At 36.1% G+C, this 16342-nt stretch overlaps 1 protein-coding gene across 1 annotated transcript in view; it reads right to left on the reverse strand.

Moving 5' to 3' along the window:
- Positions 1–9524: 9524 nt before the first annotated feature.
- The window catches only part of slx9 (SLX9 ribosome biogenesis factor), a 29829-nt gene continuing 23011 nt past the window's right edge, over positions 9525–16342 (reverse strand). Inside the window, exons 5-6 of the mRNA XM_067583262.1 lie at positions 14053–14118; positions 9525–13965 (exon numbers count right to left, since the gene is read on the reverse strand). Coding sequence (XP_067439363.1) covers positions 13839–13965; positions 14053–14118 — 193 coding nt within the window. The 3' untranslated portion in view covers positions 9525–13838. The remainder of the gene's footprint in view (positions 13966–14052; positions 14119–16342) is intronic.

A 16342-nucleotide genomic window follows, 5' to 3' on the forward strand; every position in this document is an offset into this window, starting at 1 on the left:
TAACAATGCTGTGGTTTTGTTACAGTTTTCATGTTGTTTTTGTTGGCTGTGAATCCCAGTGGACATGGGATAATGAGATTTTATTGTGTTGGCCGATGTGAGCTAAACACTCACAGGTGTGCCTGCTGTAGAGGACCACAGAAGAAGACCATGTGATACAATAAAACCTCCAGATAATGTAAATGGACCTTGATTTAGGATTCTTTTGTGAAACTATAATTTCTAAGGTCAAGAATGACGTTTGAGGCTTAAATATCATTAATGTTTTGACGCTTTCATAATGAGGAGAATCAATAGAAGTTAAAGTTGAAGGACAGTTTTCTTTCTTTTTTTTAAATAATACATGTAGTTGAATTTTAAGTTGTCTTGTCAGTTAAATTGTACATCTGTCTGGAATAATTATAGGTAGGAAGAATACTATGGCTGGTTTGTAATGACAATTTTATTAAGGAAACATTGTGTATATAAATAATAATAGTCTAACTCTACAATGTGACTGGTTATAATTATAATTATAACAATTATAACGATTTAAAGATGACCTGTAATTGAAGATAAAATATGTTATATGGATATAATTCAACTCTGACCATCTGAAATGTGAATTCTGGCAGGTCAAAACTTAAATTGAAGATATGTTTGGTTGTAGTTCTGACTATTACTATCAATTAATTGTCTTTCTGGATGTCTAAAATTAAGATATCACTCATCAAATATCTATTGTATATATCTGAAGTGGACAGGTACTACTCAAAACTGAAGTGGAGATCATTTCATACCACATATAGTTGATATTTCTCATCTATCTCAGCTATTTTTCATATCCTTGTCATTTTTCCTCATGTGTGTATTTAATTTCCTCATTTTACTATGTTCTCGTTTGCTGTTTCTATTTACTGTTGAAGCAGTTTAATCAGCCAGTTTCCCCACAGGGTTCACTGTCATTTCATCTAGTTTAACCTTATTACCGAGGTTTAGATCTGTGGATAAACCTGCACTTTTGCATTTATTCAGAGCAGCAATTGAATTAAATTGCTTGTTGAATTAGAAAAAAAAATACAATGAGAGTTGTAATTTGTGCTGTTTTCCTCAGAGCGTTCACAAATCTGTGAACCAAAACAGCTGCAGATCTCTCTCAACATCTGGAATTACTAGCTCTTAACATTCCTCCCTCTTCTGGAATCATAAATTTGGACTTTGAGGAAACTCATTACAATTTAATAGTTCAGACGTTCCCCCGTAAACATCATTTAGGAACACAGAGAGCTTCGGTTGTGCTACAGAAGACGTTGCTGAGGCCTGTACAGCAAACTACAAGTAAGAGCAATGACATATACTGTGACCCTCTGACCTTTACTTTTGTAGCTTTTTGTGTTAAGGCTTTGTTTAGAACAGCTGGGAGTTTTATTAGTATGAAGAAGAATGGAAAAACATATAATCACAAGATGTGAATTGAAAGGTGAAACCTTTTCTTACCACCTCATAAATCTAAATGAGCTCCATTCAAAGTGCGTCATGTAAGAAGTTCCACACTGATGGATGTTTTATGAAAGATGTGGTGGAGGTCATATTTTATTCATATTTTTATTTGTTGCCACATCGCTTCGAGTTTAAAGGAGCATTCTGACATATTGAGAAATACACTTCTTCAGTTTTTTTTTAAATCTCTTTTTGTGTGTGTGTCTGTTTTCTTATTACTTTTCTCCCTTTTTTTGTATATTGTACATATTAAGTTATTGTATCAATAGAATATTGGATATACACTTGAGTTTATGAAGTTTAATTAGAAATATTTCATCTTTTATGCTTACTGTTGCTATTCCTTTAGGTTTTTCCCTTCCAACTCAGCTGCTCAACCAATCAGATTATTGGAACTAAAATTTCCACTTGAACTATATCAAATAAGTTAATTCCTTAATAACTTCCTAAGTCCTTTTTTTCAATTAGTGTCTCCTGATTTCTCAGAGTCAGATGAAAAGATCAATATTTATTTCATCTCTGTGCATACTTTCTGTGTTGTTATGAAACCCACCAGAGTTGAGGTTGTAAATGGCCCCCTGGATTGGAAAGTTAGATTTAGCAAATAATATTTATGAGATGGTTCAGTTTGGTTTACGCTTAGGTTACACACAGCTGGAGTTTGGTAAAAGGAGGAGCAGCCTCCAAAAAATAAGAATAACTAAGGATACACATGGTTGTCTGCAGCCTTCCCAGTGGGCTAGAAGACTAGATTACTGAATATGAAAAATAAAAATAAGAAAATGACTTTCCTCTCTGCATAACTACAGAGTGATACATAAGAATGTGTTCTGTACCTGTTTGAAATCAATATCTAGTATAAAATATCAATATTAATCCTCTACGATAGACTAAAAAGTTAAGTTAAAAGTTTAATTAAGGCCATTAAACAAATATGAGAAAAAAATATGAGAAAAAAATGTGGAGATATCTGTGACGACAGTCTCTATCACATAAACATCTTCCAGAAGAGCTAAGCAGTGCTGAATTCAACTTAAAGAGGACATATTCTGCACATTTCCAGGTTTATATTTTTATTCTCTACTGGAATATCTTTGCATGATTTACAGTTTAAAACTCCTTACTCAAACTGTCCCTTTATGCAGTCCGTCAGTTCAGCCTCTGTCTGACACAGGCTGTTTTAGCCCCTGTCTCTTTAAGGCCCGCCTCCCGCTGAGCTCTTGGAAGCAGCTCATCAGCAAGGTAGAAAAAAAGGCAACATTTCTACATACGTTAACCTCAAGTTTTGGCACTTTGACTGTTTAGCATCATAACAGTATATAAATAACAGAAAACCAGAAAAAGCATGATACGTCCCCTTTAAGCTGCTACACAGGTTATATTATTCAGAAGGTAAACTTCACAGTATTTTCACTGAGGTGTCAGCACAGTGTGATAAATACCATTTTGCCAAAAGAACTTTAGTACACAGCTTTATCTTCTTCCTGACCTGGTTAAGGAAACTTGGAATTTTCTCAGAGGAGGTAGATGCAGTACCACCAAGACTTAAGCTGATTATTTTTGGCACATCACACACACTGACTACATTGCCTGAAAGATGTGTATTGCTTACAGCCTTATGAGAGCAGTTGGAAATCATCAGGTCACCACCTCCTATGATATTATCAGATTCACAATGGACAGTTACCAAAAAAAAGATCAAAATTGATGCAGCAGGGGCACATTTATTCCACACATTCTTCTTCCTTGTATAACCTGTTGCCTACATAACCCACTATGCTAGTTGTCTCGAGCTAAGATGTAGTATGAAGCAAACTGTAGGCAGTTTATCGGATTTGGTGCAGCTCCAGAGTGAACCCTGAGACCTGCAAAGAGACTGATGTATAAAATCTTTTAATGATTTTCATCCTCTAGCTTGAAAGTATCAGGTTCACTCTAAAGGATACATTTGAGGATTTTAGAAAAGAAGTTACTCCATCTTCACTGCTTTTTTGGTAGAAGTCCATATCAATTGATGAACTTGAAGATGAACTTTCACTCAGGATCAGTCTTTAGGTAGAGTTATGTGCGTGTTGTTTTTCTTATTTAATTTGTTTTATTTCTCTTCTGATGATCTGTTTGCTTGGACAGCTTGTATACTGTGTTAATCGTGTCATTATGAATACATTATGCTCTGTTCTCCTGGTTTTGTTTGATGGGAAAATGCAGCTTTTAACTAACTTGTGAACATAGAGAGAGATTCAATAAAAACACAGATGGTACAAGGATGTGTCCAGTACAGATGGGTCCAGGATGAGTTCAGTACAACTCAGCACAAGCAGGAGGAGACTGTTAGCATCTGTCAAAAGTGAATTAAATTCATCTGTACACACACAGAAAAGAACAGACATCAATCTTCACTTCTGACTCGGGGTCAGAAAGCAAACACAGATATATTTCTAAAACACATCAGGCTGTTCCTTTAACACTTTAAAGCATAAACTGATGGTTTGAACACTGTATAAAAATTCCTTATGGGAATATAGTTGGTATGAAGTTTCTAGAAAATAGTACATCACACGATTAAACATCTGGTTCCAATACATCTCTTTTTAGAGTGTATAATATTTATGTTTTATACCTCAAGGATCTGAATATAAAGTTAGTATGTATTTATTAATATTTACAAGCAAAGTATGATAGCTTTTAACATGTAATGTAAAAATAAATCATATAGAGACATGTATATAGATTTGTATTTTGTTTAGTTTTTTTATTGTTATTTTTGGTCTTAGGTGCAGGCTGAAGGTTGTTGGATCTGCACTGTATTATGTGTTGAGTTATTTCTTTTCATAAGTCTTTATTTTTTCCATCTGTTATTTATGTTTAAAATACATTTTGCAAAAGGTGAGTCTAGCTTACAGCCAACAATTTCACAGACAGCACAGTTCTTTACTGGTTTTATTGGCTGCTTTAAGAAAACAAACCTCTGCAGTAGGAATTTCATCGGTCCCAAACCTCCCACCGTTCAATCAATACTGTTAAACACAAATAACTTTCTCCCAAAGACCGAGACGTACAAAACGTAGAGCTGACTCTCTGACAATCATTGTGATGATGACAGAAAATATTTGTTTTCATGAAGATTGTCATCCCATCGAGAGAGACACATGTTAAAGAGCTCTGACGCAGGAACTGAACTATCTTCACTGTTAAACATCAGAGGCTGTGATAGTCTGTGTGCAGAACACATTTTCAGGCAGTCGATGAGGATCTTGATCAATATATCAATATTCAATTCATTGACCGGCTGCTAGGATTTCAGCATTTGAGCCTCATTCTCATGGGAGACTGCTGTCAAGATGCTTTTTACACTATAAGCCTAAAAACAAAAACAAACAAGAGTTCCAGTGTCTGATATGCTGACATGTTTCTTATTTTCATTTCATCTAAAATACCATGTACGATATTCATTATAAATGTTGCCATTTGGTGTATTTCTGCTGACTATTCCTTTTTTTTCTCATTAGGAACATTTATTATAGAATATCTTGGTTAACAGTGAGGCTGAGAAATCATGAAATGTCCCTTTGATGTAGTCACTGATAACTTTAGATTGGTATGAGACATGACATTTAAAATTACAGTATTTTTAAATATCCACACCTTTTTCCATTCAGTGTCATAAAACTCAAGTTAACGCATCACAACTGGACTTAATGCTGAGTGGCTCCCCTCACTGAAAAATCAACTGTATGAATTATTTCTCTTGTTTTTCTCTCGTTTCTTTCTTTCTAAGGAAGCCACTTTGTATTTTGGTCAACTCCTCTTGTTTTTGTTGTGGATGAGGTTGGAAAGGGAGATTGGGGAGGTTATGAGCCATATTCTTAGAGCTCATGTTCTTCTTGTATTTCAACATAAAAAGAAAAGACAAAAATCTGTCAAATCAGGCTATTCTGTCATATCTGACCTTCAAAGCCTCCACTCAGCAGGAGTGATTTCAGCTCTAAAAGGTAAAAAAAAAAAAAGACAAACACTAGCACAGTACTAGTGATACAGTAAATGACAGCAGTTGTGCAGAACCTCCTTAAGTATTTCTGAATACATTCAAATATGCTTCACGGTACTAAATATAATCCATGATTAATTAATGGCTGCTTGAAACACGAGTGATTTGACGTGTCACTGGAGGATCATTTCACAAAAAACAAAAACAAAAGGAAAATGAAAAATTATAATTATAAGAACTTAATATTTAAAGCATATTTAATAACGTTTTTACTCGGCTACTAATCAAAGTCATACTTAAATGTAGGAAACTGTAGTTTAAATGTATGTATGTATTTAACATATTGAAACATTAACTTACCATTTTAATTCATACACTGTTCTGTCCTATTTGACCTTCTATTGAGGATAGTTTCCAATTGAAACTATCCTCAATATACTTGATTTGAACTGTGGTTGTGTTGGTTTTCACAACAGAGACAGACCAATAAAAAACACCAGCTAATTATAGGCTGCTGCAAAATCTGAGAGGAAACAATTGTTCAACCACAAATTCATTGCAACTTTTTGCAATGATGCTGTCAGCCAACCAGAGCCCAGTTTTGTCAAAACAATCAATCCTTAAGAAGTCACTATCATCCCTTGTTGTGAAATATGTAAATCTAAGATTCTGAAAACAGCTTAATCTTATTTTCAATAGGCTTTTCCTTTACTTGGCCATGTGCTCAGGTTAACTCTAGTCCACAGTGACTCATTTACTGTATGCTGTATTTTAGAGGAAGCAGCGAGGCGAGAGAGGAAGCCCTGCGGCAAAGATACGTCTGCATCATGTCCTTGCAAAATTACAGTGAGAGGCCGATGCATTTCGATTGAAGAAAACACAACCGAGGCACGTTGCTTTCAAGAGGAAACACAAGAAGGAAATGGAAGGATGATCTTTTATGAAACAGGTTTCAAGTATGTGCAAGTTGATTTTTATTAATGGAAAGAGTATCATCTGTATTTCCTTCTTCACACCACAATTTTATGTAAATAGACCACATTTTATTCCAGTCAAAATGGCTAATAATTTATGCTTGTGTTAGTGTTTTTGCTCTCAAATGAATAATTCTTGGACATTAATTAATATAACATAACATAACATTAAACAATAATGTTAACACATCAATAATGACAAGATTACATGTTGTGATTCTACAAATCTTTGTCCAAAATCAAAAGTAGACTGTATTTAATCAAAGCATTAGTATTAAGCGAGCTTAATGTGCATGTATTATACTGCACAGTGGTATGTGTGCATCTATCTGTCGCTGAAACATCCAATGTAGAATCACAACTGTATAAAAATGAATGAAAAATCACAAAAACATATGAATGAACGTGATCACCAGTTATATATAATTCAGTATTTGCAGGCCTCTAAATGCATCAAAACACAGCTGCTAGCTGGTTTACCAACCAGCCAGACTGGGTAACTGCCTTCAGGATAGAGTGCAATTCAGCCGCATATTTCTGTCCGAACCTGAGCCAAGTCCGAAAGAGTAATAACCGAGCCCGACCTGAACCTGATGCAGTTACTGTACGCTGAAGCACTGAGTTTGTATTACCCTGTCATGTAGCCCAGCACAGACAGTAGGTCCATCATTTTTATTCATTTTAACACTATATTTTCACTAAAAAGAACTTGAGGCACCATGTCAAGTAGTCAAGCCCAGCTGACATGATCAAATTCACTGATTGTCAATTGATTTTTGGTAATTAGATTGACTGTAAATTTGTGAGGGAATGTGCACCAACTAAAGGGGACATATTCTGCACATTTCTGGGTCTATGTTTTTAATTTGGGTCTCTACTGGAATATTTTTGCATGATTTACAGTTCAAAAACTCTTTATTTATCCTGCGTTCTGATTGGTTAGCTTCTAGAAGTTGCGTCCCAGCTGACTTCCAGCAGCTCAGGAGGCTACGTCAACAAACCATGAAACAAATTGTGGTAGCAGGATATCACTACTTTTTCTTGCTCTTTGCTTTAAATGTCAACTTCTCAGATACATCTGTACATGTTTGAGCCAGAATCCGATCTAAAATATGAGAGTGGACAATGCAAACAACACATGGAAAAACCTTAGCAACAACCTTAGCAACCAAGTATATGTATGGGCATGACCAACGAGCTGATGTCAGCTTGTCAGCAAGGTAGGAAAAACTGTTGCAAACAAGGCGTTGATAACAGGTTGAAGCCCTGACTTTTGACTTGCAGGGAGCATTTTACATATGTTCACCTCAAGTTTTGGAACTTTGACCGTGTTTAACATCTGACATCATAACAGTGTATAAATAACAGAAAATCACAAAAAGCATAGTATGCACTATTACCTAATTTATTCATACAAATTAACTTGGGGAGCACAAATTCCTTATTTTATGTGCATGATTTATTCATTTATGAGCATGAATTATGAATTTAGTTCCACAAATTAAAAAGAAATAAAAATCTAATCTATAAAATCTAAACCTTATCTATTTACATTAGTGGTTTGGAATCAATTTACACATGTTGCGCTTCATTATCACTGTTTTGCAGTAGCCTTGCACCAACACATGAAATGTGTGTAATGATGTTCCCTCCATGTGGATTTTCACAGCATACCGAGATGAACCAAAACCAACTGCTACCTGGAGAGGAAGTGTGAAAATGTATTGAAATTGAGATGAAAGGATGAGATCCCACACGCTGTATGATGCTTCTCCAACACCTTCATTAGACCATTAAACAACGTTTGGATCCACACAGGGATCTCATCAGGTCTTCATCGGGCCCTGTTTGATCTGACAAAGACCCCCTTGTGGATTGAAACATTGTTTGATGGTGTAATAAACGTGTTGCTGGGCTCCCATCCTTTCATCCCATGAGCCCAGCGCCTTCACAAAAGATGAACGTGTGATTGTTGTGCTTTGGAAACTGGTAAAATATACAGCAGATTAAATTAATGCAGGGAAATATGCGAGACCACATGTGAGGTTCTTTAAAAATATATGAACAAGCAGGTTTCTAAAGCCTTTACATGAACATCAGCTCTGTGACGCTCAGTACAGTGTTTGTTGAGTAATATAACCTGACAGAAATATTCCCAGCACCCATGAGTGTTTAAATTTTAAAGATGTTTTCATAGAAAGCTCTCACTGTTTACTGTATATTAGCTTCATTTTTTTTCATTCTGAATCCGTCTGTCTAATCTGTCTACCTGTGAATGCTCACCTAAACAGTAATCAGTTTGTTTACATGCTTTCATTTTCCATATCTCCAGAGTTTATACAGGGGTGTCTCATTCATACAGAAGCAATCTCGGCACCAAATGAGATTAAAAGTTCAGTGTTTTTGCAGTGGACTACACAATGTCAAGTCAGGTAAAAAAATACAAATGCACAATTTATAGTGAAAAAAACTGGTGAATTTATATTAATTTGATAGAAGACATTGTGGCTTCAGGAACAGTTAGCATTGCAGCTATTTCTTTGCCTGATGTTTGCTCCGTCCAAACTCCACCATTAACAACACCAGTGGTGGGAGAAGATCCTTTACTCAAGTAAAAGTACCTATACAGCAATGTAAAAATACTCCAATACAAGTAAAAGTCCTGCATGAAAAATCTGACTGATAAATTATTAATTATGACCATAGGCACCTGAGCAATGGAGCAAGTGGAGCAAATGCATCCCTGTTATTCAGTTAGGGGAAGCAGAGTTCTGGTTTTGCAACCCCACTTTTTGTTTTTCATGCAGTCCCCACAATCAGGTGATTATATTTAGTATATAGTAGATTATATTTAGGAGTATTGTGTGGATAAAGTGTGTAAACAAATGACATTGTAATATAGCAGTTGTTGGTATAAAGGCAGGGATACCCCTGTGAGAAATATGGTTCTGTCTACATAGATTGGAGGGTCTATTTAAGGGGAGAGATGTTGGTTTGAGAGAGAGCTATGTGCATGTGAGCATGCCTGAGTTTGTCAAGCTTTCTTGAGTTGTTTTTTCCATTTCATTTTTTTTTTGAGACACTTTGGTTATTTTGATTTTTTTGTTACATCTGTCTGAAGTCATTCAACATCCTATCATCTTCCTTGATGCTCTCGCTAAGCTTCCTCACAAGACATTTTACAAGTCCTGTACAAAAACAAAACTTTTGATCAATCAAATTCATTTGATATATCGCCCGGCCCTATCTGTCTGTACCCTGTACACACAGAGGTGAGACTAATATTCATCTGGTCACACCAGCATTTATAATTGTAACATTTCCTACCAAAATCAATTAATTTCAATGATGTGGCCACAATCAGTGGATTTGCTCTTGTAGTTGAAATAAATTTGAGTTCAACTTTGGTGAATTGTCAGCTACCAAGCTATTATATTAGCCAATTTAAAAACACCAGTGTCGGGTTATAACGTGCTCCACAAAAAAGATGTGTCATGAAGTCAACAGTATAAATACATCCCCTTGAATCAACTTCATTTATTGTCTGGAGATATGAGATCACAAGTGTTCAATACATCACGCAGCTTCCAGCACCACCTATTTTAAGACTGGAAAAAATTTCAACGCTCCCCTTTAAGGGAGAAAAGTGTGTTCAGACAGCATGTGAAGTGGATTTTTGTCTCATTTTATTTGTGGTTTATTTTGTCCCAAACAGCAACCCCTTTTTCCTCTTAATTCATGAAGCCTCAAGATACGTGCAAAACAATTTTGAGTCACACAGAACTGTCTTTGTCTGGATTATTTTACACTCACATCTTTGAATCACTCTTCCTCTACAATGTTCTTTGTGTTCAGTCTGTGCACACCTTTAGTCTGCAAAGACTAAAACTGGGATAGAAAGACTTACAATAAAACAAACTTTGATATTGAAACTTAAGGTTTCAATATCAAATGTTAAGTCTGTTTTCACTATTTCATAATCTACACTATTGTTTTCCAGAATTTTCATCTGGACATATTAGATTTTTTTTTTAAATCACAAATCCAGTACAAGAGATGCTGAATATGTGGCCTTGTAACTGTATGTATAAATGCTGGAATTCCAGAATTCATTTAAAGCTAACATACTGGCAAATGATATTCAATATAACACAATTCACCTGTCAAGTCGTCTTTGGATTTAATTAATTCATAATAGGCCTCCACTTTCCTGCTCCATGTCATCCGAAGCATGTTTTTAATTCTTGTTGGTAGTGCTGAGCCTCAGCAGGAACTTGAAGGATGACGTTAGCCTGTCAGGAGACTTGTTGCAGCTTGGTCTTTTAATCCTCTTCCTTCCCATCTCTCCTGTGTTTGCTTTGGGTCATCCTCTGCTGTCAATGAGTATCAGCTGGTGATGAGCCAGAGTGTCTCTGTCAAGTCTCACTTGAATGCCAGGTTCCATTTGGCAGCGCAGGAATGTAGGACAGCCAAATTACACAACATGTCATTTAACACTTGAGTCTGAGGACATTTGGAAAAATGAGAATATGCCCATACCTGTCTGTACCTTAGTTAACTGAAGACTGCAGAGGAACACATCCTCTGGTCTATACATTCAGTATATGTTGATGGTTTCTAACGATGAGCTCTGCTTACTTTTAATTTGACACTCTGCTCTTCCCATAGAATCCATTATTAATGAATCCTAATGGCCCGCTGCAGTGCTGAACCTTGTATTGATTAAGTTTTTCTTACCTCAAAGTAATCATAGCAAAGACTTCCGTATCTCCTTACATGCATGATGCAGATGAGCTCACAAGACAAGATTCAGAACTTCACTAAGAATGAGTGACATGATTTTTTAAAAGAGTTTTTCATCACCCCGGTGCCGTCACACTTTGCACCATCATCAACACTTTCATTTTTTTCAGCTCTGAGTAGCTTTTGTATTTCTGTCGTGTGCTGTTGTTTGCTTTAGGCTGCATGCTGGAACTTTTAAGCACCTCTGTATACTTGTGTAACCTTTACAGCACCACTGTAAAGGTTACACGTTTCAAAATGATCAAGAGCAGATCGGGGACATCCTGGTGGCCCATTTAATCTCAACGTCTCTAGTTTGACTCCGGACACAGATCTTTGTAGCAAATCATCCCCCTCTTCCTCCCGGGTGTCTGTCTCAGCTGTCTCTATCAATAAAAAGGCTTTAATGCCAAAAAATAATGTAAAATGAGTTTATTACAGGCTCAGATTGCTTAAAGCAAAGCTTAAAGGCAGTCCTGCTAGAGATGATAACAGGTGGGTACACTCATTCATTTACTAGGGAATTTAGAGCTGAAACAATTATTTGACAGAAAATTAATTGGCAACTATTTTGATAATTGATTAATTGTTCAAGTAATTTTGTTTCTGCAAAAATCCCCAAATTTCTCCTTTTAAATATCTTAAATATTCGGACAACACAAAGACATTTGAAGATGTCACCTTGGGCTTTTAGAAACAGATTCTTACATGTTATACAGCCAATGATTAACAAATTAATGGAAAAAAGAATCTGCAGACTAATAATAATTAGTTGCAGCTCTAATGCAAAAATCCAGGAATTGTAGATCGAGTCTTGACTGATTCAAGTAAGTGTTGATCAGGAGCTGCTAATTTCAGCCAGGAGGTCCTTATAGTCTGAAAGATGATATCATATGTGGATGGAATCAAACAGCTATCATCCTCTGGAGGAGGCTGCTTATAACAATGGAGGTCAGTGTGTGTGCCGTCGCTAACAGATGGTGTATGATGATCTGAAGTGGCTGCAGATGAAAACCCTTTTTTTTTTCTTTGATGCGTAGATTAGATATGTACTATATGAAATGTTTAATTATGTTAATGGACATTAAAGATATTCTTACAGCTAAGCCTTTGTGATACCAAAGCTTTTATCTTTATGTTAATGACATTTTATTAATGCAGCAGAAGTCTGTTTCTTCTGCTTTGTTGTTTTTGGTTTTTATTGTTATTGTACTGTAATGTTTGTTTGCTATGATGTTTCTACTAAACAATAAATGGCAAATATCTGCAATTAATTTTAACTGATGCAATCTGTATTCTTTTTGTATTTCTTTTCTCTGAGTAGGCATGTATAGTATGAAATAGTATGTATAAATTAACTTTAATTTACTTACTTTAATTGATTTAAATTGTGTTTTTTCTCATACTGTAAGTATACTGTATCTCAAAATTATGAGTAATAATTGGAGAAAAAATATTATGAGAAATGTTTTAATATTTCTGCCTTCATATTTCTTCAATTATTTCTCTAATTATAATACTAAAATTTTAAGAAACATCTGAGAGAATGAGATACTACCTCATCATTATGAGACATATCATAAACTATAGCATGATAAGAAACTTTTTTGCAATTATGACTTTATATCTCACAATTATGAAACAAAAGAAGTCATAGTAATGAGACAGTGTCTTATAAGTGTGAGATACTGTTGTGAGGTAGTTACAAAAAGTCTTAAACCAAAATATCCTCCATAGTTTTGATGTCTTCAGTATTTTTCTACAATGTAGAAAATAGTAAAAATAAAGAAAAACCCTTAAATGAGCAGGTGTGTCTAACCTTTTGACTTACTGTACATACAAAGAAAACAATATACAAATTCCATGAATAAAATCTATTTACTTTTAAGATACTCTTCCTCAGTTTGTAACTATCACTGTGAACTCACCTGCAGTGCTTGAAGGAGGTGTGGGCACTCTTAACAAATCCTTACAAATGTCAAGTACACAATGTGCTGCAGATGTTGTGATTGTGCCTCAGTCTCAATAATGTTTTCATCTCCTTGCTGATGACAGTTTGACAATATTTTCATTCAGTTTGTGGCTCAGTGGTGCCCTGGCAAGATGTTCATTTACATGGATCAGTGGAGTTGCTATGGTTATTACTGATGAGTCACTCAGTGTTGTGAGCTGATCTTATTGTGAATACAGCAGAATGAGAAGATCCCCAAAATAGAAGAGTAGAAATAGTTGTGTGGGTGGGGACAGGAACGAGGCACTTTTGTTGCCTATTAAATGTTTAGATTTAGAGCCACTGCAAATATAAAAATCAAAACTGACATATAGAAAATACACATCAAATTTGAGTTTTGATGGATTTAATACTGCCAAGGACGTGAATAATAAAACAGAAAGGATATCTGTTATTGTCATGATTTACAAATACTACATACTCAGTCTTTTTTTCTGGGACCGGTCGACAGCAGAGGTGTGACAGGGTACCACATATCAGGTTCCTCCTCCTCTTAAACAAGGCTTGGGTTTCCCTGACGACAGGTGCAGACTGGGATTCAGGGCTTGTTTAAGTCCGTGGAAGCGCCTCAGTTGAGCTGCTGCTGCTGCTGCTGCTGCTGTTGTTAGCTCGGACCTTGCTCTTCCTCCTGCTTCATTCTCTTCCTCAGCTGCTCTCCGATATCAGCCAGAGGATTCATTTTGGCGCTGAGCGTCTTCACTGCATCGCTGAACCGACTGGTCTCTGTTTCCCTGCAATTAGAGCAAAGGGACAGTCATTTCACTTGCTGGATTTTGATGGAGACAAATAGCAAGGAAGAAAAATGAAAAGCTGCTTACAGGAGTTTACGTTTCTGTGACTGTTTCATCTGACTGAAATCAGTGGGCTCCGGCCTTTTCACTGGCCTGCAGAGAGGAGAGACATAAAGACAGACATTTATACATACAGCACTAAACTGGAAACTGTTGAACTGAATGTGAAAGGTTTTAACTGCACTGCTGGCTCTAATGGTCAATCAGAGCATTTCCTGTGGAACAGTCTTCCCGCTTGTGTTACAACAGCTCCTTGCCCAACAATGTAGAACTTACTGTAACTGTCTGGATGATGGATTGCTTGTTGGTTTGTCATTGTTCTAAATATTTTATCTCTGCCTATTTGAATTTGTGCTTCTTCATAATCTGCCAATTGTATTGTTTGTTTTTTCTCATTTTCAGACACTCGTGTGATAATGCACTTTCACCATCAGGGCCTCTGTGTAGCAGCTGGTTATGCTGTCTCTCCCAGCTTACTTATATAGTTAGCAATAAACTCTGTGTGAATATACAGTATATAAAATTACTGGATCATCACTTTATTAGGAACACCTGTGTCAGGAAGGTGATAATTGTACTTTATGTTTATTATTGAGGTCTTAGCGGGTGGTGGTGGTGTACTGGAGTGCTTTATAGGGAGTGTTGCAAATTATTTTCCTCCCTCATGTATGTTAATTGGGTGGAAAAAATATTAGGAAGTAGGATTTATGGCAGAGCTGTCATATTGGATTGCATTAGATTGCACAGGTGTTACTAATTAAGTGCTTGGTGAGTGTACAGGATGTAGCCTGTTAACATGAATGTGCACTACTGCACAATTTTTTAGACAATCCATGTTCATGAACACTGCTACACTTTCAACTGCTTGCACTAACTCGACCCTGCACACTTGTTCTTTTATTTATTTTATTTTATTGTATTGTTTTTCTTGCATTTGTACACACTAAATCATTTTTTACATTTTACATTCTTCTTGAAATTAAGTATAAACTGTAACTTTATTGAGATGACAATATATGTCCTTGCAACCTTCTAAATAAATGTTGACTTTACTTAATTACTGACATATTGACATTCATTTTCTCTCTTCCTGAAAATACATTTAAGCATTTTTACAGTAAGAATTGTGGCCACTGAGCCACTGAAGCACGTGCCAAACCATGGATTTTATACACAGTTACACCCCTGTTATGACTGCAGACTTGGTTGAGTGAGGGTTAAACAATACTGCGCATGAGTATTATAACACTACATCCATCAAGTTAGTGTTTATTTAAGTGAACAATGGACTTTAGCTTGTCTGGCCTCCATGTTTGTTCGTTTTTTTAGGCATTTAACACCATGTCGGCTTTATATCGAAGCTTCTAGAAAAGTTTTCCCACTCATAATCACGACTTAGTAGGACACTGGTAATTCTCAGTTATTCTATCTATCTGTATGTCCAGTTATACATATTATTTCTTACTGAAAACAATAATTAGCCAGTTGTGGAGTAGTTTAAAAATCAACAATAGCTAAAACCTGACCTGGTTGGTGGTTGCTGTCCACTTGACTCATCTCTTATTAGTGCAGAGCTGGATCTGATGAACATGAGCCCTCAGCTCTGAGACATTTACAAAAAGGTGAATAACTGCTCAATAACACGCAGTGCACCAGCCTCCACAGCAGAACTGGAATGAACTGGAGGCAAATGCAGCTCCATGGAGAGGAGACATAATTGAAAAGTTAAAGTCTCACCCTGACTGGATTTATGTTTTCTGTGAAATTGCCTGAAGTGACGCTTTTTTTTTTTAATCTGGCTTTTGCATCAAATAAGGAGGACTGTCCTTCATAGACTCTCACCTCTCCTTTCATTAATGTGAAGTCCTCCCCCCTTTATTACTCCATAATTCACAGACCGCACCTTTAAATTCACCTGCCTCTGTCTTATCACTGACAGCTACTCCACTTTAATGAATTGGTTATGGCTTCCTGGTGAAGTAGACCTGATTCTATCTGGATACACAAACTGAAATGTGGGACTGGTCTGAGTGTTGAACCCTGACAGTCCAGCCATGTTTCATGTCTAACAACCCTTACTGAAGAGGATTTCAGTAAGGAATGAGTGATTCTCACAGTAGACTGGTGACTGGTGATGAGGAATTACACCGGAGAGATGGCTTTATTTGCTGTTTATCATTTACTTGAAAGAACAATTCATTTTGTGAAACTTTATGTCTGCAACGAAGAAGATCAGCATCAACCCCCTGTTCCCTGTTCATGTATACCTGGCTGTGTTTACAGTAGAACATCATTAAAAAGGACATATGATGCTTTT

This window comes from Thunnus thynnus, chromosome 24 (genome assembly GCF_963924715.1).
Source record: "Thunnus thynnus chromosome 24, fThuThy2.1, whole genome shotgun sequence".
Classification (NCBI taxonomy): Eukaryota; Metazoa; Chordata; class Actinopteri; order Scombriformes; family Scombridae; genus Thunnus; species Thunnus thynnus.